The 23,810-nt window shown below is 51.2% G+C and overlaps 1 protein-coding gene across 5 annotated transcripts in view; it reads right to left on the bottom strand.

The window, feature by feature from the left end:
• ZCCHC14 (zinc finger CCHC-type containing 14) overlaps positions 1 to 23,810 on the bottom strand; it is a 61,198-nt gene that overhangs the window by 27,604 nt on the left and 9,784 nt on the right. For 4 of the 5 annotated variants that reach the window (XR_015244595.1, XM_086688734.1, XM_086688732.1 and 1 more), the window contains exon 2: positions 9,954 to 10,077. Coding sequence is in view for 4 of the 5 variants with exons in the window: in XM_086688734.1 (XP_086544860.1) it covers positions 9,954 to 10,077 (124 nt within the window). In the remaining variant the exon portion in view is untranslated. Of the gene's footprint in view, positions 1 to 9,953; positions 10,078 to 18,396; positions 18,819 to 23,810 lie in introns of those variants that run through there. The other variant, XM_086688735.1, reaches the window with a different exon arrangement.

The raw sequence follows: 23,810 nt of genomic DNA, 5'->3' as shown, positions 1-23,810 counted from the left end.
TACAGTTTGCAAACTCCCAAACCACACGAAGGGCAGTAAGTCCTATTTCTGATTCAAATAGCAAAGTTCCTCAAGTGCTCCTGTAACTGCTTCCTCCAGTGTATGTTTCTTGCAGATGGGGACAGTCTAGTCATCCACCCTGTGGCTAGTCAGGCAAGACCGTGACGGATACAGAGCTTCAACACGTGCGGGTCGTACGCCCCTTCCCCCATTTCACTGCTCGCTATTCCTAGACATGCCTTGGCAGTGGACTATGGGGATCTCTACAGAGCTTTAAAATCTCGCTGTGCAACATAAAACACTTGATGTCAACTTCTGAAACGATTACGCTCCACGTCCTGCGGACGCCCAATGTCCCGGACCGCCACGCGAACAGTCTTCCAACGTCTCCTCCAAGAACACCAGTGCCCGAAGGTGTTCACGGGCACGCCCAGAAAGCTTCACAGTCAAAGAGCCTGGAGGAAGGGGCGCCGTGGTGGCTCAGTTAAGGGTCCGACTCTTGCTTTCGGCTCAGGTCATGATCTCTGCGCTGAGTGCAGAGTCTACTTGGGATTCTCCCTCCCTCTCTCTCTCTCTTTCTCTCTCTCTCTCCCTCCCCCTCCGTCCCTCTGCCATCCTCTTTCTCTCAAAATAAATAAATACACACACACAAAAAAAAGCCTGGAGGAGAAAAATTCGAGAAACTGTCCATGTACATAAGCACATCAAAGGCTCTGAGCAGTCCTGCAATGAATAAATCAGTTCTTATTAACAATTCCCCAGTTTTTTGGGCCACAGAACTCTTTCTTCCCTTACTGTGAACAGACCTCCCAGAGAACAACAAACTGCTCTGTGCAACTTGCTCTGGGGAGGGTTCTAACCCCTGCGGTGCCCGATGCTGTTGCCACTAACCACATGTGACCACTTAAATTTGTATTAATTACAACGGAATAAAATTAAAAATCCAATTCTTCGGTTGCACTAATCACATTCTAAGTGCTCAACAGCCAGATGTGGCCAGTGGCTGCCATACCGTACGGCAGAGACACAGAACATTCGGTCACCGTTGAGGGTTCTAGTGGGCAACGCTGTTCCGAGCAGGGCTGGCGGACTAGAGGCTGCCCCCGGCCTGTCTATGTAAATGGCTCTGCCGGCACACAGCCATGCCATTTGTTTACACATCGTCGGTGGCTGCTTTCCACCCCACGACAGCAGAGCCCAGTAGTTGCGCCAGAAACCCTATGCTTCCTAAAGCCAAAAATATTTACTATCTGGATCTGAGCAGAAAAAATGTGCGATCCTTGCTCTAAAACCAACAATTGTTCATTCACCAACATGTCCCGTCAGGTTCCTGCTGTGCGCAAGGTCAAACTCCAGGGGCTGGGCACAGAGCAGAAAACACAAGAGGCGGGTCCCTGCACTCCAAGGTTATGGGCTGTTGCTGGAAAGACCTTTCACTTGCTGAAGTGTTCTCTCCTAGGCCTCCCTCACTTTGTAAAGTTGCATCAGGGTCGATATGCACCTTGGGAGATTCTAGAACCTATTCGGTTTGGAGTATTTTAAGCTTAAAATAGCACCTTACAGGAAGGAATTACTCTAAAAAAAAAAAAAACCCCAAAAAACAAAAAAGCGTTTATTTCCTTTCTGGCAAAACAAAGAAAACACATTTTGAGGTTGCACACCTCCTTATTTTCACTCAGTGAAATCGCATGCTGTTCCTGTCTGGCTTCCTCAGTCAGAACGTCAGCAAATAAACAGCTTTTCTGTTTCCCCGATCAGTATTTTTTAAAACTTACCCACATGACATCACTCTTACCCAGAACTCCCCCCCTTTTCAAACAAGAGAACATACGAAGTCAATGAACACAGAAAAATGCAGTCAGCATTCTCCCTGGCCACAGGACAGCAACGTGCACCTAAATGTTCCAGGATTTAATATTTGGATTTATGCAAAAAAGTAAAAAGAGAAAACCCCATCTGGCCTGAAAGCGGAAGTGACTCATATCTGGACAGGACAATGTGAAAAGCAGATGGACGTTATTCAGCTGTTCGCAAATAACAGAGGCTTCTGGAACTCCGGGGCTGCAGGCTGGGAGGCGGGAGCAAGCGCCCCGGGCCGGCGCCACCACCCCACCTGCGGGCAGCCGAGCTCTGCTCCCGGAATCCGCCTGCGGTGGGATTGTCCCTGAGAAGGCACCTGCGGCCACGCGGGGCCTTGCGGCAGGCGTGGGGGCGAAGGTGGCTGATGTGGGGCGGCGGTAGGGGACGTTTAATTAGGCTTCAAAGATGGCTCAACATGCTGTCAATTTTGGAGCTCAGATTAAAGACCATGATCACGAAAATGAAAACACGAACAGACACTTGTCAAATTAACTAAGAGTTCACAAACTGCACGTGTAACGTGGCTTTAGCTGTTTAAAACGTAGAAGAAAGACTAAGTTACCGAAACTGACAGGGACTGTTGTGCTTGGCAGTGGAGTGAGGAGTAGTTTTTCCTAAATCTCGTGATTTTAGAAGGCACTCACTCCCACATACACACAAACATCTAGTCATGATCCGCTGCTCGACTGGTAAAGTGACCCTGTCCCTCGCGCCTCCCCGGTCAGTCCCGCAGACGGTCATCTGCCAGGCAGATGGGAAGTCTCACGACCTTCTGAAGAGCGCAAGCAAACGTGGCCAAATCTCAGGGGCTAGAGGTCAACCCGCCGCGAGGGGGTGGGATCTGCAGCGCCCACAAAGACGCCGAGACTGCAAGGCCGAGGCCACAGGAGCACTCGAGAGGTGGACGGGGCTGCGGAGAAACGGGCTGGGGTCCGGACGGGACACAGGCGCGCCCGCAGAGGACCCGTGGGGCCAGGGCAAGGGCACCCGAGTCTAGACCAGCCTGCTCGCTCACGTTGAGCTGAGAAAGCATAGGCAGATGCGCGTGCTCCTAGAATTCTGTTTGTTCTAACTCTCCTTCTTTTCTCACTCAAGACGTACGTGAGGAACCCTGTCAGTCCTGCAAGTCAGACCACAAGGCGGCCTTCGGCCTTCGAAAAAACATCTACTTGCACTGAGCTACCACTTTTGTAACTGGATCGATACCTAATTTCAAAAACCGATACACTCAAGTAACTGGAAAAGGAGGGAGGGGGCTCGTGTGGAAGAGAACAAGGGCACCGCCGGCCCCCCCAGGCACGGGCTCCAGCATCCCGAGGCAGGACTGGGCATCTGGATGAGGGCGGGGCTGGCAAAAAAGTCACAGACGGCCCAGACTGAGCCAGACCCAAAGGCCTCGCAGCCGGCAGCCACAAAGCCAGGACCAGGAACACACTGTCTCGATGCCAGCCCTGGGGGCTCCCGGTTAAAGCTGCCACGCTCGAAGGGCCACCTTTGCTGCCAAGCATCTTCGGGTGATTTTCGAGCATTGTCACATCATACTTATAAATCAGACAACTAGAGATAACGGCTTTAGTGTGTTCCAAGAATGAGTCGCTCTTTTGAAACTTTCCCTCTTTCGACCCTAAACTTTCCTGGAAAAAAGTGGGTAGTTGGAGCTTTTCGGCCATAGATCTTTTACTTGATTTCAAGGTATCTTTGGTCAAACAGTTTAATTTCTTTCCTTTTTTTTTTAAATGTTTATTTTCTAGAGAAAGAGAGCAAGTGGGGGGGGGGCAGAGGTGGGGAGGGCAGAGGATCCAAAGCGGACTCTGCACTGAAAGCAGATAGTCCGATGCGGAGCTCAGAGCTCAAACTCGTGGACCGTGAGATCATGACCTGAGGCAAGTCGGATGCTCCACTGACTGAGCCACCCCGGCCCCCTAACAGTTTAATTTCTACATGTCCCACACGGGAAACCCCTTCCCGACTTACCAAAACTATGCCACGAGCAACTACAGTGAGGAAAGCATCATTTATGACTGTGGGAAAAGAAGAAAAATCACCCTCCCCCCCCACCCCTCACAAACATCCCCTTTTGAGTCCTATACAACGGACCCCACGGCTTCCCACTTAAAGAAAACAGAACCAGAATAACATTTAAGATGCATCCCGCTGAAATTTTTATCACTGGAATTTAGTTTTTCACTTGAAAACTGACAAACTGTATTCTTCAAAGCCTCAGCTGAATAACAATGTTCCTCAAATATCGACTTTCTCCCTTCCATTTGGTTGTCTGTGTTAATGGGGATCATTTTTAGAAGCACTTCTCTGGCTGTTGTTAAAATCTTAGCATTCACTACTATGTTGATTAAACTGAGCCTCCTTTCTGACACCTTTTCTAGAGACATATCATGTTATAGTTAAAAACTCCATAATTTGTTTTTCTTTCTTTTTTTTTTTTATCATCTTAGCTACCTTGTATTAAATTTGTTAGGTCTCCAGAAACTGAAATAAAAACAAGAGTGATGCATGGCATGATCTAAAAAATGTAAAGCTGATAAAAGAGATTTCTCAAGTAGCAAAAATAGGAAATAAACATGCACATATTCCATTTCAATGGTTAGTGATATGGCACTTGATCTAAGGGCCCGAGGAATTTCACTTATTTGTATATTAAGGCAAACATTCTATTCAGCCTTAGTATGTACCAGGCACAGCACTAACCACGAGTGACATAAACATTGCAAAGTTCAAAGCAGTAATGTCTGAGCTGGACTTCAAAGGGAGGAGCCCATCTGGGCAGAGGGACAGAATGACCAAGGTCCAGGAAGGACAGAGAATGGCGTCTGCACAAGTTTGCTCGTGGCTGGAGCCAGGAACTCGGAGGAGTGACGAGACCAGAGCAGGGACATGAGTAAACGTCACAGGGAGACACAGGCACAGACAAGGCAAGCCCACAAGCCCCAAGATAGGCCTCCTCCAGGCAGGTCAAGGTAAGCCCATGGGATCTGTTGCCACATGGGCTCAGTCTGAAACGTCTCTTTCCAGCTCAGAGACCTTGGGCAGATACTCAATCCCTGAACGAAAGGAACACCTATTCCCATTTCACGGGACTGTGATATCAACCAGGTGCACACATTTTGAGGATGGCGCCCGGCGGTCAATGCTGTGACAGCAGCTGCCACCGTGCATGCCATGACATGCTTCCTAAATGGGAGGACTGTGGCCCAGCCACAGAGCAGGTCCCTGCTCGGGGATGGACTAGGCAGGAGAACCCACAGGCGGCAGAGGGGATGGTGGCCACAGTGACAGGAAGAAGACTCCATGATGGCCCCCTGGGGCCACACCAGGGCTGTGAGGCTGAGCCCCTCGTGTGGAACAGGGACGCCTGAAGGTCAGCACCAATCACGTCTGCGGGAAACTCATCGCAGCGGTGGCAACGGAAGTGACGGGTCCATCTGGGCACATGGGTAGAGGCACCAGCAGGCCACCTTGGGGAAAATATTCACAGGGATCTGGGGTCCCGAGCAAGGGTCTCAGCTGAACTCTCAGATCTGAAAGTCATCAACAGATCAACAGAAGAGGCTCAGACAGAGCGGGAATGGGCGACAGAGGGGCCCGGGCTGCGTCGGCCTCTCAGGAGTGGATGAGGAGGAATTTGAAAGGAAACAAACACAGATAAGAGGAGGAGTGGGAAGCGTGTTACCGGGAGACCCGCGGAGCACGCACACCAACACTTTTGTGTGCATGATGGTCCACCACTTAAAAATGGAAAGAAACCAGGGGAGGACAGAGCTGGGGGGTCAGATACCAAGAGAAGAGAAGAGCTGACCTGTCGTCACCTCTCACGAGCGCAGCTTCAGAGAGGGGTTGCTCAGAAGGTCGCAGAGAATCCCCTGCTCTTCCTGAAGCAGGGCTGGGGGCATGCGGTGGGCGTGCGTGCACGGGACACACACAACCACAGCCCGCGGGACATGTCGGGGGGCTAAGTGGCGTCCTGGAAAATGTCTCACAGCTGGCTGGGGGACAGCCCCTCACTCGTAGCCAGTTCTGACGTCACCACGGCTGACTTCATGCCATCAACAGGACATTGAGAGACTAAACAACGCCCTACACTTTGAACAACTGATACAGGCCAGCACGAGTGGCTTCGGTACTGAGCACGCTGCAAACACCGCTGAGCACACCGTGAGGTTCGCACGCCCCCCCCCCCACCCCCCCCCGCCGTGAAGTGGGTCAACAGTAACTCAAGGTAAGGGCTGAAAAGGTAAAGACGTCCACTGTCATCCCTGTAGCTTCTCTCCATGGGGACTCAGACAGCTGAGCCCTGTTGTCTTAAGGAAGCCACTTGGGATGGATCAGCTTGACTCCTACGTCTCCGAGTCAGACTTTCTTTAGGGGATGAGAAACGGCCACCCGGATAACTCTGTTCTGTGGTTCAAGTGCGAATCATTGGCCGAGGAATGTAAGCAACCAGTTTTCCAAAAATAATTAACAACGCGAGAAAGCACAGCGAAAGAGTCAAAAGAACAGCTTGCTTGGAAATGCACCAAACAATGCCATGTCTTAAAAAGAAATGCAATGTCCTCGTGGGTGGGGAGATGGGCAGATAAGGGAAGCAGCAGGTAAAATGAAATCGTGGAATCTGGATGGTAAGTACTTGCTGTAAAAGTCTCAACTTCACTGGATGTTTCAAAGTCTTAATAAAATGTTGAAAAGAGTCAACAGAGAAATTAAAATGATCAAAACGCCTCAGCTCCAAAAGCACCTTTGAGTCCCCAGTGCAGCCCCAAAACAGTAACCTACTACTGGTGTTTTAGAATTTGGGTTTTATTATCACGCTGCTTATTAGAATTCCTGCTCTAATTCTCTGCGGCGGGTTTTGTGTCGCCAAAAGGATGAGACTTTTGGAGTTCAAATTTTACGTTTGCTTCCGTCATAATGTTGCTACGGGACAAACACAAAATCCTCAGGGGCACCCAACACAAAGCATCTATTTAAGTAAAAAAAAAAAAAATAACAATAATTTAAAAAATCCCAGTTTTAACTTCTAATATGATAAATACCTATATGTATACACTACATAAACAAAAACTCTTTGGAATCCTTAAGTTTAAGAATGCAAAGGGGTCTTGAGACCAGGTTTTAGAACCTCTGGCAAATGGCCTGCAGTGTAATTAAGTTTACTGTGATGTTCAGCCTCATACAAGGATAATTTTTTAAAATAATTATTCCAACCAAGAGAACCAAGTTACAGGACTTCTTTCACCGAGAGTATCATTAAAAGTAATTCCAATCTCACCTTGTACTTTAGAACTGTTTCCCTAAGTCTCGGTAACAATGAACCGCGATGTGTGGGTTTGGGGGAAACGCATGGCAGCCCCGAGCAATTCAAGGCCCCATCAGGAACACGTGGCCCACTACCCACTGCTGAAGCCACATGTGCAAACTGCTGTCCTGTGCTCCCTACCCCGGTACTTGAAGGTCTTCACGATACGGGGCACGGGGAAAAAGGACACGATCGCTCTCAACACCAACTTTGCAGACCACCACCCTGAACACAATCTGGGGACCGCAGTCAGTTTCCAGCTGCCTCTGAACTTTCATACAAAACAGACGTGAAAGTCTGACCTCTTTTATCGCTAGGGACTTCCAAGGAAGTAGAGAAAAGTCAAAACACAAGTAGAATGCAGAAAAGACAGCGAGAAAACCCTACAGTAATAACACACTGACTTCGGGTTTTGCCAGGAGCGTCACAAGAAGTGTGACTGTGAAAACCAACCTCACGGTCCCCCAATTTCTGGGCAGAAGAAACATATTACGTAGGACCCCCGAATGGAGAATGCAGTGGACAGCCAAGGAGGCCTGGCTTACATGCTTCACTCCACCAATGCTAACACCAGCTCATCCGTGGGCTCTCGGTGCGCCACAGCACGCGGACAAGGGAAGGCCAGGGAGCATAGATCTTCCAATTATATTTAAAAAACAGGAATGAGGGGTCTTGATAATTATGCCTCAAGGAAAAAGCACAATGGGAAAGAAGAAGCCATCCCTCTGTATTGGGACAGTGCAGGGCACAGGTCCACGCTGGACAGCGGAGGGACAAAGGAAACACCACCTCATCGGAAGGCACTTCTCCCAGGACGACACGTACAAGGAAAAAGGATGAGAGCAGTTCTGGAGGGAAAAGTCCTTACAACTGAGTGACAACTATCCACCCTGGAGGCAAGGCCCTGCTGCGTCTTCAGAACAACAGCCTCATCCAGGAGCGGACCGTGCTCCCAGGGCTGCTATGAGGACGCGCTGCTTTAACACCTGAACCTATCTACACACATAAACGTGGCAGAGCAGTTAGGATGTGGCTATTCCTGGCACGTATGACCTAAGTTAGGGATGGGTGGCTCTTGTGATTTGGTCAGAATGGGGCTTTATTTTATTTTTTTGTTAAAAAATTTTTTTAATGTTTATTTATTTTGCGAGAGAGAACGCATGAGCAGGGTAGGGTCAGAGAGAGAGGGAGACAGAGAATCCTAAGCAGGCTCCGTGCTGTCAGCGCAAAGCCTGACGCGGGACTTGAACTCAAGAACCGTTAAATCGTAACCTCAGATAAAGTCGCAGCGTCAACCAACTGGGCCACCCAGGCGCCCTTGAGGGTTTTATTTTAAAAACAAAGTATTTATTGGGGTACCTGGGTGGCCCAGTTGGTTGAATGTCCAACTCGTGATTTCGGCTCCAGTCACGATCTCCCAATTCGTGGGTTCAAGCCCCACATGGGGCTCTGTGCTGATAGTGCAGAGCCTGCTTGGGATTCTCTGTCTCCCTCTCTCTGTCCCTCCCCCTTCTGAAAATAAATAAACATTTAAAAAAAAACAAAACAAAAAAACCCGATTTATTAAACATCCGTGAGGAACACTGTGCCTGAGATACAAACAAAAGGGGAAAAAGGCGAGTGAGGGAAGCAAAGGGTGGCCTTAAGTGTCCTGGGCCTCTTCATCACAAGTCCCCGTCCTACACATCACCTCACTCGCCTCCTGTAAGTCCCCACACCGCCACTCAGCCTGCCAAATGTATAGTAAGTGCAACTCTGGGACTGTCCAGCTGGTGCAGGAACCAAGGACACTCAGCTTCGTCTGAGACGTGCCCTCTGTCCTCTCCAGAATGGCGCTGTCCAATATAGCGGCCGCTCTCCACACTGAGCCATCGCGGTTGCAATGGAAATGAAATAAAGATAAACTTTCGGGGGGCGCCTGGCTCAGTTGGTTAAGCATCTGACTTTGGCTCAGGTCACGATCTCACGGTTCGTGGGTTCGAGCCCCACGTCGGGCTCTGCGCTGACAGCTCGGAGCCTGGAGCCTGCTTTGGATTCTGGGTCTCCCAGTCTCTCTGACCCTCCCCCACTCACGCTGTCTCTCTCTCTCTCTCTCTCTCTCTCTAGCGCTCAAAAATGAGTAAACATCAAAAATAATAATAATAGGGGCGCCTGGATGGCTCAGTCGGTTGAATGTCTGACTTCGGCTCAGGTCATGATTTCACAGTCCGTGAGTTCGAGCCCCACGTCGGGCTCTGTGCTGACAGCTCAGAGCCTGGAGCCTGTTTCAGATTCTGTGTCTCCCTCTCTCTCTGAACCTCCCCCATTCATGCTCTCTCTGTCTCAAAAATCAATAAAGGTTAAAAATTTTAAAAAAATAGTAATAATAATAAATGAATGATGAACTTTCAGGTCCTCGGTTGCATGAGGCACATTTCAAGTGCTCAAAAGGCACATGTGGCTGGTGGCCACTGAGTGAGTGCGGATGGAGAATGGTACATGATCTCTGTAGAAAGTTCTATAGGGTAGTGCTGCTCTACGATTTAGGACTTGTTTTGGTGTGGGGGCAGGGAGGAGGGTGCAGCAACTTTCATTTTTCCCCTTAATAAACATCAATATTTGAGATTTTTACAGCCAAGATATATATGTTCGTATGTTGCTTAGAAAATTTAGAAAAACAACGCACCTTAACTAAGATGTTTACAAAAGAGGAGAAAGTATTTAACCAGACACCATCACACAGATCTGTTTTGCACACTCCAGTGTGCCTTCTTCCTTGGGCCCCTCGCAGACATAGACTCACCTTTGGAGTGTTTCCCCACAGTCCTCTTGGGCAGCGACTCCTCCGTGGAATGTGCTGATGTGTGTAGTGCGTTCTCCAAACTATTACTCACGCTGCTGACGGGAGCCTCGGTTCTTGGAGTTACCTGGGAGGACAAAGAAGTCATATTTTCTCCCATTTGGTTCACGTGGAATGACTGTTCACTGTTACCTGAAAGTCATTTATGTTCATTGTAGTTTCAAAAGTGTATACAAAGCATATATATAAAAGCACACATACGTACACCTTCTAGAGGAGACGGATATAAAGCTTCTTGAAAACACCACTCCTACAGTAGCGTACTAACAAGCACTTCCCGCGAAAGAAGATGCTGCCCGTGTCCCATGCACCGCTGCGATGCAGCGGCAGCCTGGGCACCTGCAAGCACACGTGGGAGCTTGGGCCTGTGCCAGCGGTTCAGTCGCCTGCCCGGGAACCACGTCAGCCACGCTTCATGAATTACACACCTCTACCTGAGTAGAACCTTGTATTTTATTTCTTCAAGTCATACAGCTCCCTGTAAAATTAATTACACAGCAGGACTCAACTCTGTCCCGTAAAATCTTGAGTAAATGATAAAATACTCTGAACAGAACAGTAAAGAAGGAAATACGACTGGATCTCTGTGGGGCACGTATTCTAGCATCACATTACGATCCTACTTCTAAGAATTACTTGCACAAAGCACCTACTCCTGAGAAAAGTACGGGGGGCTGGGGGCGGGGGGTGGCACTCACAGCCGCGGCGCCTGTAGGAGTGAAAACAGAAAGCCTCTGAAGCAGCTGTGGATAGAGACCCGACCAGACGAAGGACGGCAGGCGCACAGGCGGCCGTGGCACCGGGGGCACCGTGGCGGCAGCTCCGCAGGGAACTGAGCTCGGGCTTCCCCTCCCCTCCAGCCCCTGCCGGCGGGGAGGGGGCTCTGTGCGAATGTGCCGGAGGCAGGAGGGGACCCTGGGCACCTGGGGCGGGGACAAGAACTATCCCCCCGCCCCCACCCCCGTAACGAGTGTCAGTACCTGAAAATTTACAGCCAAAACACACGTAGTACTTGTAGGATTCGGAAGAGGAGGTGACTAGTACTTGACTTGTTCAGAGTCACAATTTAGGACGTGTCAAAATCTCAAAGGATAATAAAGTTGAGATTTTCAAGTTTATCAAGAGAGGTGTGAGTTTTAAAGGGTGAGAAACACTATGCTCCACACACAGGGCAGGGGGAGGTTTGGGGGAGAAGAGGAGCAGGACCCCTGGTCCCCATCCTCCCCTGGAGTCGCCGGCCCCTCGTTTCATTAGTTGGCTTCACCAGCGGGAGGCCAGGGGGCGCCCACCGGAGGACACCGCGAGCCCACCGCAGGCAGAGAGCCACCAGGACAGGACGGAGATGCCACCACGCCCGCAGGACAGTGACGCCACATGGCCGTGTGCCCGGCGGGCTGCCGAAGCCCCTGCAGGAGGCCTCCCCACGCACACGAGAGACGCCACGCAAGAAAAGCAACCCTGCACGGTCTAGTTCATTTGGAAGTTCACGGAACTCACGGAAATAAATCCTGACTACCCAGTACTCCTCCAAAGAGCCAAGTCTTTTGGTAACACTTACCAAGATGTTATCAAGACCGTTAAAATTTTAAATTGCTTTTATTTGTAATTTAACTAAATTGGATTATTTCCCTTAGATTTGGCAAAGTTTCATCCATTGGTCTGAATATTCTAGAAAGGAACTTCTTTCATATTGAATAAGATAACAGAACCAACAGTTAAAAAATTATTTGCAGAGCAAGATTTTTAGTTCCAAACAGCAAATATTACTTTGGGAAGCAACTCAGGAGGTTAACCTTTTAACTCTTACAATAAACCCAATGCACAACAGCTTGTGTGCTATCTGGCCTGATGCGAGTGCGCCTCCGCGTCCCCTGGGCTACCCTGCTAAGTGCATCAAGTCCTCGTCCTGATGACAGGGAGGCTCAGCCGTCCGAACGACCAACCAGAGGCGCCAACCTTGCCGGCTGGTTGGTGACGAACCTCTCCCGCACAGGCGGACACACACACACCGAGACCCCGCACGCACACCACCACCCACCCTGAAGCATCCTCAACAGCCACAAAGAGAAAGGTGGCCTCCAGACTCAGCCTCTGTGGGGAAGGGGCAGGGGCAGGGACGGGACAACAGCACCACAGCCGGGACGCCTCTGCGAGCACAGCTTCAGGCACCTGGGCCCGGGGGTCTCAACCCCGGTGTGCGCTAACCTCTGGGCCTGGCAAGGACACGTGCGCCCACCCCCTGTCCCATCAGCATGTCCAGAGGGGGGCCAGGACCCTGGTCATGCCAGGCACCGCAGCCAGAGTCCGAAGCACGGTAGGCCGGTTGTCTGGTCAGCCCTTGCGGGGAGGAGGAGGAGGAGGAGGAGGAGGAGGAGGAGGAGGAGGAGGAGGACGGGGAGGAGGAGCAGGAAGAAGCAGGAGGAGGACACCCAGGCAGAAGACAAAGCTCCTTCCGTGGGCGGGTGGCTGGGTGAGCTGATGGGGTGGGTCTGTGCACCACGGCCCCAGGGGGAGGGGGACGGGAGGGGGAGGGCCCAGGAGTTACCCCGGAACGCCAACCACCAACATAAGCAACCACGCCCGCCAACAATATAAACACAAGAAAGAAAACTGTAAAATCATAACCAGCGGAAAAGAAATCTTTGTTCGCCTCCCTGTGCTTTCAGAACGTTTCTTCCTAGTTTTCCAAATGTTCACTTTTTCCAACCAGGCCTTTATCTTGAATTTGCTCTTTTGTTTACATTGAAAGCTCTCTTCGCCTGCATTTCCCAGAAATGCTGTGTTTGGGTTATTTTTGGTGAAGTTAATTTGCCCCATGTGACCTCTGCAGCTCAACTCAGATGCTCTCTGACTCACGCTCACAAGTGGAGCCCCAGTCATGAGCCTGATGGACACGAGAATAAAGACCTGATCGGTTCCAAATGTTGCCTCCTGCTGCGGCCACAGGAGCCACGAGAAGCACTCTCCAAGCACAAGCCTCGGCCCTTTCCACGAGGCCCCTCACTCGCTGAGCTCCTGGACCGGCTCCTCACGTCCCACCCAGACAGCCCCCCCCCCCCCCCCACAACCTACAGGGGACCGTGGCGTCACCTGCTCCTCCCCTCTGCTCAGCCCGCTGTGGCTACCGGGGAGGGGCCTAGGGTGCCCCCGCCCCCTCGCTGCTGTCACATCTACACCTCTCGGTGAGGACCTGTCACAGCTCAGCGAAGGAGGGACTTCCCGTGTGTCCCATTCACTGCCATGTCCTCTGCGTTTCACACAGCACCCGACGCAGCCCAGACACTTGACGAGGACCCCTGAAACAGGGCCGCCTCCTCCAGTCTCAACAAAAGCAGGATGAACCGAGCCAAAAAAGCACCTCTAGTTCAAAGGGCAGGTCCGCATGCTAAGCTCTGTACCACACAGTCGCCCGGGTATTTTGCCAGGTCTAATCAAGGGCCGCCAGGGCCGTACGTGTGAATGAAACCGGACTCCGGGGCCTGTTAGCGGCCTGGGGCACACGGTCCGCCCGGGGGCTCCTCCGGGCAAGATGTGGCCCCGGTAATGGGCCAAGGCCCCGGCTCTGGGCGCCAGCCTCCCACCGGCACCGCCGCCTAAACAGAAACGAGGCCCCTGTCCCCAAACTTGCACGTGCAAAATGCTTCTGGCGTCTGAAACTCAAGCTGTGACTCAGAAGGTCAGGTGGGGCCCGAGCCTCTGCACTTCTCTCATGCGATGCTGATGCCACCAGAGTATTTCAGGATGGTCAGAACACCCAAAGGCCCGACAACCTCCCCAGGTGGGCTGTAAAGAGGAACCCCAGCACCGCACAGACCACATCACGTGAACCCCGCATCCCCTTCCGAGAGGGAGGGACGGAGATGCCAAAGGGCGCGCACGGGCTGGTGGCGCGGCTCCTGCCGGTGCACATGCTCCCTGCTCTCAACGGTTTCCTCGGCGCCGGCCTCCGACGAGACCGACCCTGCAGAACACAGGTGTCCTGAAACGTGGTGTTGAAAACTCACTTTAATATTCATGGACCGGAACCACAACTTTCAGAAGAGAGTTTTAATTTTTAAAAAATCGATTTCATTAAAGATCATTCAAAGTCACTGGACAAGACAAAGCCGGGCAGAGGGCAGGGCCTGCAGCAAGCACTCGAACGTTCGACATGGCAGGGAGGGAGGGAGCTTCTCGGAAAAACCCAGTAAAGCGGTCGTTAATATGTGGAGAAACTGAAGGCTCGGTGTCCTAGTTGTGCTGTAATGTAAACGAATCTTCAGTCACCAGGGTAAGACACTGAAGGGGCTGCAGCAGGCGACAGAGAGCCCCCTTTCTCCAGAAGGCAGTGGTCTTCGACGGTGAGACCCCCCGGAGACCCTCCTGGGGAACTCCTACAAAAGACGATGGCCTTCCCTCACCATGAAGTTGGAAGTTCCCAACTTGGCCCTCAGTTGCACGCGAGCACACTCAAAACTGCTTCTCTACAAGGTCCTCCACGGCAGTGACACTCGCAGTAGCAAGACACAGCGATTCGGTGCTCGTACCGTGGGGCCGGAAAGTAGGTGATGATGACGTGTGTGTACAGAGCCATAAACGAGAGGCCGGTGAGCCAGGCTGTGCCGTGAAGGGGTGGTGAAGACGGGACTCCAGCTTAAAACGCAGGTGTGCGTGGAATGCCTGAGATGTGACACACGGCAAGAGGCCACGGAGAATAAAGGAATGGAAACGACTAGAATTATGAGCACCCTTTACACCGTTCTTACCGTGGATGCAATCTGCTTGTATCCACCCCAATCTGCTCCACCCTTCTCTTGAACAGCAGAAGCGACCGGTGCCCATCACGACTCTCCCCAAGGTCAGTGGACCAGTAGGGGGCAGTCCCAGTGCGGGTCACACCCGGGGACAGCAGAGCCCGCTCGCGGAGGCCACAGCACTGTTTCCAGCAGCCCCTGCTGGCTGTGACGGCGGCCAAGATCCAACTCGCTCAGGTCCAGTCTCCCCAGGCACCAAGTGGGGATTAACGGTGCCTACCTCACTGGGGTTTTGTGAGAATTTCAAGTAGCGGCTGGGCAAACAGTCAATATGCAACATAAAGTCCGCTGCTACCGTCACTGAGGCGGCCGGTCCGGTCGGGAAGCGGGAAGCCAGCGGCACAAGTGCCCTGACAGAGACCAGCTCTGTGAGAACACCCGGAAGAGACACCTCGGAGGTCCTGGCGAAAGAAAACTTCTTCCGTGAGGCTGATTCTCCCCAAGGGCAAATCGACTCCACCGTCTGTGCCCGCGGTGCCCGGGGACGGGCTCTAGACGGCCACCGGTCCCTGTGCCCCTGCGTTGGAATCGGCGGGCTCCCTTCTGCAAACACACGTGCCGCTTTTCAAAACCGGACTTCTGCGTGACAAGTGACCACTTGCTCTACAACTAGCACGTGACAGCTGACACGATTATGTGTCGCCTGAACCACAGCTCCGTGACATGCTCTTCAGGGCCAATGCTCCCACTGTTACGATGGGAGCAAACTCAGCCCCCAGTAGCAGTGGATGTAGCCATCATGCATCACGCCGGGACAGGACCTCCAGATCTACCAATCCCTCTGGGAGTTCCCTCTCCTAAGAACACAGTCGGTGACACAGTCATAGGTCTGTGTGCGAGGAAGTCTGTCTTAGCTTTAGAAGAGCAGAAAAGGGGTGCCTTGCACAGTGGGTGGTGTGACTCCTGACCTCAGGATTCTGAGTTCAGGCCACACATGGGGTGTAGAGATCACATAAAAATAAAATCTTTTTCGGGGCGCCTGGGTGGCGCAGTCGGTTAAGCGTCCGACTTCAGCCAGGTCACGATCTCGCGGTCCGGGAGTTCGAGCCCCGCGTCGGGCTCTGGGCTGATGGCTCGGAGCCTGGAGCCTGTTTCCGATTCTGTGTCTCCCTCTCTCTCTGCCCCTCCCCCGTTCATGCTCTGTCTCTCTCTGTCCCAAAAATAAATAAACGTTGGAAAAAAAAAAAAAAAATTTAAAAATAAAACCTCTCCGGGGGGCTCCGTTGGTTGAGCGTCCGACTCTTGATTTCGGCCCAGGTCGTGATCTCGTAGTTCACTCGGTTCACGGGATGGAGCCCCACGTCGGGCTCTGCACTGACGGCACAGAGCCTGCTTGGGCTCCTCTCTCTCACGCTCTCTCTACCCCTCTCACACTTGCATGTGCTCTCAAAATAAAGAAATAAACTTAAAATAAACAAATACCCAAATAAAATCCTCAAAAATAAATAAATAATAAGCAAAAAATACATATATATATAACAAATATCCAGCAAGGTTAATATCTACACGTGTAAATACAGATCTACATGGTTAAATATTATGCAGTCTTTAAAAAATAACTTCAGAAAACAAAAGGCACAGGAATGCATAACTTGTCAAGGGTGCACACACACAGACACGCATTAAAGAAAGAAGAAAAATGTACCATAATGCTATAGTGTTTATCATCTTTGGGCGATTTTTAAAAAACATTTTTCTGTTTCCCAGTTTTTCTGCAAAGAACGGTTACTCTCAGAACTAGAAACGAGTTAGAAGCCATGAAGTTTCAGCGTAAGTTAACCTCCTACAGGACGGGAACATAACAGTAAAACAGAAGCAGCTTCTGAAAACCAAACCCCGCAGCTCACCCCCGAAAGGCTGTCTCCTACTCTCAGAGGCGCTGAGGAGCCATGACAGGCGGGGCAGACGCTGCCAGGGGACCGGGCATGGGGGACAGACCAGGCAACACCTAAGCCAATTCCAAGGGAGGACGCGAACCCCGCGGCTGAGGCCGAACTGGAGAAGGAGCCACACCAAGCGGAGGAAGGGCCTTCCAGGCACAGGAACAGAAGTGTGGAGCCCCGAGCCAGAAAGGCCTTCACGCCTGAAGCTTCCTAACGCCAAGGGGCAGCAGGGCCGGGCCCTCGGGGACAGGAGTGAGTTAGTTCCACAGGCTCTACACACCGAGTCATTGATTTCCAGTCTATCTTCCAAGCAACTCACCTCCACACCGGAAAGAATACCATCTGCTAAATACTCCTAACTCAATGGGAAAAAATACATAAAATCAAAAAGCAAAGTGATTTGTAAGCATTTTACTAAAATAGTAATTATGCGTCTCTCAAAACCAGAAAAAGAAAGTAGACAGTTTAATAGTGAAAGCTATTTGCTGACTTAGGCCAAGTGAAAGCCAATGCTAACCAGAAACTGTTTTCCACATAAAAACGTTCCTTTTTAAAATGTCTTACCCTGCAGCTGTACTCATTAAAAATGAGAGACAAAAAAAAGATGACTGCTCAAAATCTCAGTGAAAGGTACCAAACCAAGCCCTCGGCTAGAGGGGTCCCGGCAAAGTGACCGTAAGGCCAAGTCCCGCCAGCAGCCTGCAGAGCAGGCCAGGCTCTAACAACCCGCCCAGCCCTCGCCCTACACACCCGAGCAGCTCTTACAAATTTGGATCCCAGGGCTCCCACCGCAGGCCAATGAACTAGAACCTGAGGGGGCGGGTCAGGTACGAACGGCTCCTGGCGTCCGGAACCCCCGCCAGGGAGGCTCTGCAGTGCAGACTCAGCCTGGGTCCCAAGTCAAGAGCCCCAGCTGCTAAAGATGGGATCTCCAGCCACACACACCTGCACAGCAGGTTAAAGTAGCGCCCGATCCGCACCCTCGGCGGCAGCGAGGACCTAGACAGTGGCTCTAATGGAGCCTGTCACACTGCAGGTGCTCAACAAACAGCACAATTTTGTGCAGGCGTGGCACCAGGGCTTCCGTCTGAACGGCCACACCCCCGGCCTCCTAGTCTGACTGCACCTGAAACGCAGTGCCAGCAGGCTTGGTGTCTTCTCCAGGGAACAGGTGGCAAACCCAAGGTGCGGGAGGGGAGTGAAAGAACTTAGCGGTCGCTGGGGAAAGGCGCGAAGCTAGAAGGAGCAACAGGCGACCGACCTCGAGGGAGCACACAGACGCACTTTTAAAAGCGGGAGTTTAAAGGGCACGGCTGCCCGGGAACACCCAATCTTCGTAAACTCCAAGGCGACACTGCGTGGGAATCTAAAACAATGCGTTCAGGAAGACGGCACCCCCCCACTTCTGGAAAAACTTAAGTCGTGTGACCTGTGTGGGATCGAAAACGGGAGCAGCAGTCGTCGTCCCCCCTCGTGTGCACTCAGCCGCTTCCGGAAGGGCGACAGGTGAGGCACCCACCGCAGGCTGTCTGTGCCTTCAGACTTCTGACATCAGATGCATCCTATACATGCTACGGTCACTGTGCATGTGTGTTTGGGCCAGAACGATGTTTAAATATCGGGGTTTTCTCTGAGAAACCGTCTCAGTGTCTGGCAGTAACAGGTAAGCTGTGCCACAAGGACGATTTTGGTTCCCAATATAACATTCACCTGCTGAGACGAACCGTTCAGAGCGGTCAGCACGTTAAAACGGTTGCTTGATGACCCCCGGGAGATACCGGCCACGGCAGGAGTTAGGTTACAGAGCATGCAGGCGTCCAGGACAGGAAAGGACAAGCACTGAAACAAGCTGGAAATGAGCAAGAAGCATCTGGATGAGAAGAAGAGTGTATCAAAGGTCCAGAAGGTGTCGGTAAAACACGCCCTTGGGTTTTATTTCTATAGAAGCCACAAATCCCATTTAGTGAGTCTTGACTGGATGCCTATTAACAGCAAAACAGAGGTGCTCAGAGAGTCAGAGACCAGACCCCTATGGTTAGCCATGCAGGGAAAGGTCAGGCCAGAAGCGGCTCAACTGGATTGAACAGAAAAGACACAGAGGCCAAGAAATTCCAGACTGACCTCCTACAACAGATACAGCAGATCCTCCATCAACAGGTAAATGGTATCTGTCCCTAGGAGCCGCTTGACGACGGGGGGGGGGGGGGGGGGGGGGGGGCGAGCTCCAGATGCCCAGGGCGCCTGGCTTTGTTCCTCAGCACCCACTCAGGGCCAGGATGCCTCATGATCACCCCACTTAACATTCTCAAACGACCCTCTTATCTCATCATCTCATTGGTTTCTCCTCCACACAGAACCTCATTCTTTGTAAGGACAAATGTCACCACTACTGTAAAACCCTCCTTCCCAGCCACACCTCCTTAGAGAGAATCAATCCTCCTTGCACTACGTGGCCCATATTTACCACAACATTTGGTTCTACGTTCAGTGAGGACAGAGTATTTGGACCAACCTTCTTTTTTTTTTTTTTTAATTTTTTTTTAACGTTTATTTATTTTTTTGAGACAGAGAGAGACAGAGCATGAACGGGGGAGGGGCAGAGAGAGAGGGAGACACAGAATTGGAAACAGGCTCCAGGCTCTGAGCCATCAGCCCAGAGCCCGACGCGGGGCTCGAACTCACGGACCGCGAGATCGTGACCTGGCTGAAGTCGGCCGCTTAACCGACTGCGCCACCCAGGCGCCCCTGGACCAACCTTCTTACCGAGAACCGTAACTCCGAACAAAGTATAAAAACCAATAAACTGAACACGACCAAAAGAAACTAAAGAAAGGTCTACACTTAGAAAAAGGGATTGGTACCAGGTGTGCTTCATGTCCCCTGGGCCCAGTCCTCATCAGAAAAAGCAGCAGCCACAGCTCAGACAGCACTCCTCAGTCCTACCGCCCTGATGAGCCTGAGATCTGGTAAAATATGACAGCGCTGAGTGAGGGAGAAGACTGTGACAGAAGAGTGTCCGAGAAGGGGACACGTCTAGTCCTGCATATAAATTCTGCCCGCACCTCTGCGTGAGTCCTGAATTAGGCATGCAGGCCCCAAGGAGCCAAGCTAAGACCAGACAACCAGAGGTTGGGGCTGCTGGCCAGCAAAGGAAGAGAGTTCTGGGGTTTGGGTCCGGCCAAATGTAGTGCCTGCTAAAACAAACACAACAACAACACGATAGTCTGCAGAAGGACCAAGCAAAACCCAGAGCTTGTACAGGGTCTCACTTGCAAAACCCAAGGGGCAATCTGTAAGCACGAGATACGTAAAGAAACAAGAACAAGATCCAATACAAAGAGAAAAAGGAGGCCAAGCCCAAGAGGAATCACACGCTGGAATCAGAGCCAAGAAGCATTAAGTGGCTGTTGTTACAAGGCTCAGAACATAAAAGAAAATGTATGTGACATAAGAACCAAAGAATATCTCAGGAGAGAAATGGAAACTCTTAAAATATGAAAATTCAGGCAGCAACTAAGGTGTCCCACAGGAGGTGAATGCATAAACTGTGTGCACCACACAATGGAATATTACTCAGCAATAAAAAGAGCTGTCAAGTCATGAAAAGGCATGAAGGAAAATGAAATGTTATCTGAAACGGTGTGACTCCAGCCAGATGACATTCTGAAAAAGGCAAAGCTATGGACACAGGGAAAGACGAGGGGCTGGAGGCAGGGAGGTGCGCAGGCAGAGCCCGGAGGGCTGTCAAGGACAGTGAGACCGCTCTGTGTGATGTCATGGTGCACACCCGTCCTTATGCGCTTGTCCAAACCACAACCTGTACAACACCAAGAAGGAGCCTTGATGTAAACCGCTGACTTCAGGTGATTACAATATTCAAGTTTTCTGTGAACCTAAAACTGCTCTAAAAAAATTAAGACTTAAAATCATAAAAAAGAATCCAAGTAGAAATTCTAAAATAAAAAAATGCTATTTCTGAATTTAAAAATCCATTAGATGAGCTTGGGGCACTTTGTGGCTCTGACCCTTGATTTCAGCTCAGGTCACAATCTCACAGTTCGTGGGTTCAAGCCCCACATTGGGCTCTGTGTTGGCAGCATGGAGTCTGCTTGGGATTCTCTCTTTCCCTCTCTCTCTCAAATAAATAAACTTTAAAAAATCTATTGGATGAGCTTTACAGCAGTTTGGAATTAACAGAAGACTTGCAGAATTTCAAGACAGATCAACTGAAAGTGTCCAGCCCGAAACAGAGAGAGAAAAAGACTGGAAAAGAAAAGACAAAAGTTTCTAGCACCTGTGGAATAGGAGACTTAATGTACCCACAGTTGGAGTCCCAAAAGGGATACTGAGATACCGAGACACAAAAAACTATGGAGAAATTATGACTGACGATTTCCCAAATTTAGTAAAAGACATGAATTTACAGCTCCAAGAAGTTCAGAGAGCACCGAACAAGATAAACTGAAGAGAGCAACGCTGGGCTGCCCCCATACTGCACAGGCCTCCCCTTCCTTAAATGCGGGAGCGAGACGGTCAGCAGGGACTCCTACACCTGGTGACGGGTCCCTGCAGCAACACAGGCAGAAGCAAGACACTCTTGCAGGCACGAAAACTAAGGAAATTTCGAACGTGCAGACCCAGACTCCAGAAAATGCTGAAGGAATTTTCCAGACTGAAGGGACACGATAACAAGCAGGCTTTTTTTTTTTTTAATGTTAATTTACTTTTGCGAGAGAGAGAGAGAGAGAGAGAGAGAGAGAGAGAGAGAGAGAGCGCGCGCGCACGCGCGCGCAGGGGAGGGGCAGAGAGAGAGGGAGACAGAATCCGAAGCAGGCTCCAGACTCTAAGCTGTCAGCACAGAGTCCGACGCGGGGCTCAAAGTCGGGATGGGAAGATCATGACCTGAGCCGCAGTCGGACGCTTCACCGACAGTCACGCAGGCGCCCCCAAGCCGGCTCTTTAGTGAGTAATGAAAAGCAGCAGAAAGAGCAAGTATGTGGGCAAACATAAAATAACATTTTCTTCTTAATTTTTAAAAATACATCGTATTAAAGCAAAAAGTGGTCTCACGCTGCGGGGCTTACAGCTAGTGCAGAGGTAATACACAGGACAACCACAGCACGAAGGGCGGAGAAGGTAACTGGCTGCCATACGAGAGCGCGACCCCGACATCTGGGCAAGCGGGCGGCACCCACTCCAGTGCAGCACCCTGCCCAGGGTGTTCCCTGGACCCACCACCGCAGATAATGCCACAAGGCTCGCCGGGGGCTCAAACGGAACTCTACGGTCCCGCTCTGACGAAGGTTTTGCACAGGCGACACCAACCAGGACCGGGGGAAACAGATTTAAAGGTGGGAGGCGGGGAGGAGGAGGGGGAGGCTGGGGGGTGCCGAAGGGGACGAGTGACCACAAGAGGCGGTGACGGGAACTTCTATACCTCGACAGGTATGCGCTACAGAGCTTCCCACATTTACCGAAACCCTGACAGGGTGCCTTCTGCGCCTTTCTCCAGATGAAGTTCTCCCGTGAGCAGGTGGACGCAGGGCCCTGTGTGCACAGCGGTGAACTGGTGGCGCCACCAAGGCCCCGGAGAGCCGCGGCCGACACCCGCAGGGGCCGGGACAGCACCCCCTCGCCCCCGCCAACACCACACAATCTTCCGCTTTTCCCCCTGACTTTTAATAATAAAGTAAAGCCGTTTTAAGATATAATTTTGGCTTCACATAATAAAAAGAGCCCCTTATGTCCTCTTTGGCAAATTACTTACACTTAACCTGTTTGCGTCTGTTTTGTCACCGCTGAAACGGGGACAGTGGCGGAGCAGTCACGAGGGCTAAGTGAATAGGTTCGGGGCGCTTGGAGCAGTGCCTGCACACGGCAAGTGGCATTCCCTCCCACCACCTGCTCCGTCCGCCGTCTCTGTATTGAGAATTCAGCAAGAAGGTCATTTGACTGGTAAACCAGCCTCCTCGCCACCAACACGAACGCGTACCAGGTCACGGGCCTCACGCCTTCGTGAGCTCGAACAACCGCCCCCACGGGTGCCCTCCGGCGAGCAAAGGTGCCCTTCAGGGACGAGCCCGCCGGGGAGGGGGCGGGGGGGGGGGGCTGCGGGGCCAAGAGACCCCAGACCACACCCCGGATCTCACACCGCACGGCAGGGCGCGCGACTCCAGCCCGGTGCCTGCGACGGGGCTCGTGGACTCTGTTAGCGCGGCACAGCCGGGCTGTCAGCAGAGCCCCCGAGACTCCACATCCTGTTGAAATGCCCAAAAGACATGGGAGAAGGGATCCCCTTCCCCGTAAATTAATTCTCCTCCTTTTACAAAGTTATTTTTTTCTCGTCTAGACTAAGTTTCCAGAAGTTCCTACATATACATGCTTTAATTAGATTCACTGTGAATCAGTATGAAACCTGAGGATACATTTCTTTCCAGTAATTCTACTGAAGCTTTTATATAAAAGTCCCAAATAATTAAGACAACGACTCTATAACGCTCCCTCCTAATGAATCTGATGTCACTGTTTAAAGTATAGAAAATGCAAACGAAACTTTAATTGGCAAGACGAATGGTTATTAGTTTATCGCCATTCTACACCAAACAAAAACAGCGGGGCTCTCCGCGATTTACACTTTTGTAAACAGCAGCCTTGCAAAGCTCCCACCACCACTCTGACACGAGACTCACAGGAGGCAGGTCTACACAGCACCAACAAGCGCTCAGCAGACTGGTCCATACACCTGGCTCTGTCCTGGGGTAGTATCACCCAAACTACTATGTGCAGAGAGGTGCTCCCATTGGAAGCATTCGCGTGCCAGCTTTTGAAGAATAAAGTAGAACGCTGACGTTAAAATCCACTAGAAACCTACAGCTACGTGATGTATGAGAGAAACAACCAATGCACAAAAGCAACCAAGGAAGAGTACGATTTGGTAACAGGTGTCACTGACAGGACCACAGAAAAGCACGGAGGAAAAAACGTTTTCACTAGGGTGGCTTTTTTTTTTTTTTTTTAATGTTTATTTATTTTTGAGAGAGAGAGATCAAGAAGCACAAGTGGGAGAGGAGCAGAGGGGGGGAGAGAGGGTGGGGGAGGGGAATTCGAAGCACGCTCCATCCAGG

Source organism: Puma concolor, chromosome E2 (assembly GCF_028749965.1).
Source record: "Puma concolor isolate L17-30 chromosome E2, mPumCon1.1.hap2, whole genome shotgun sequence".
In the NCBI taxonomy this organism is placed as follows: Eukaryota; Metazoa; Chordata; class Mammalia; order Carnivora; family Felidae; genus Puma; species Puma concolor.
This window is presented reverse-complemented; position numbering and strand designations above follow the sequence as displayed.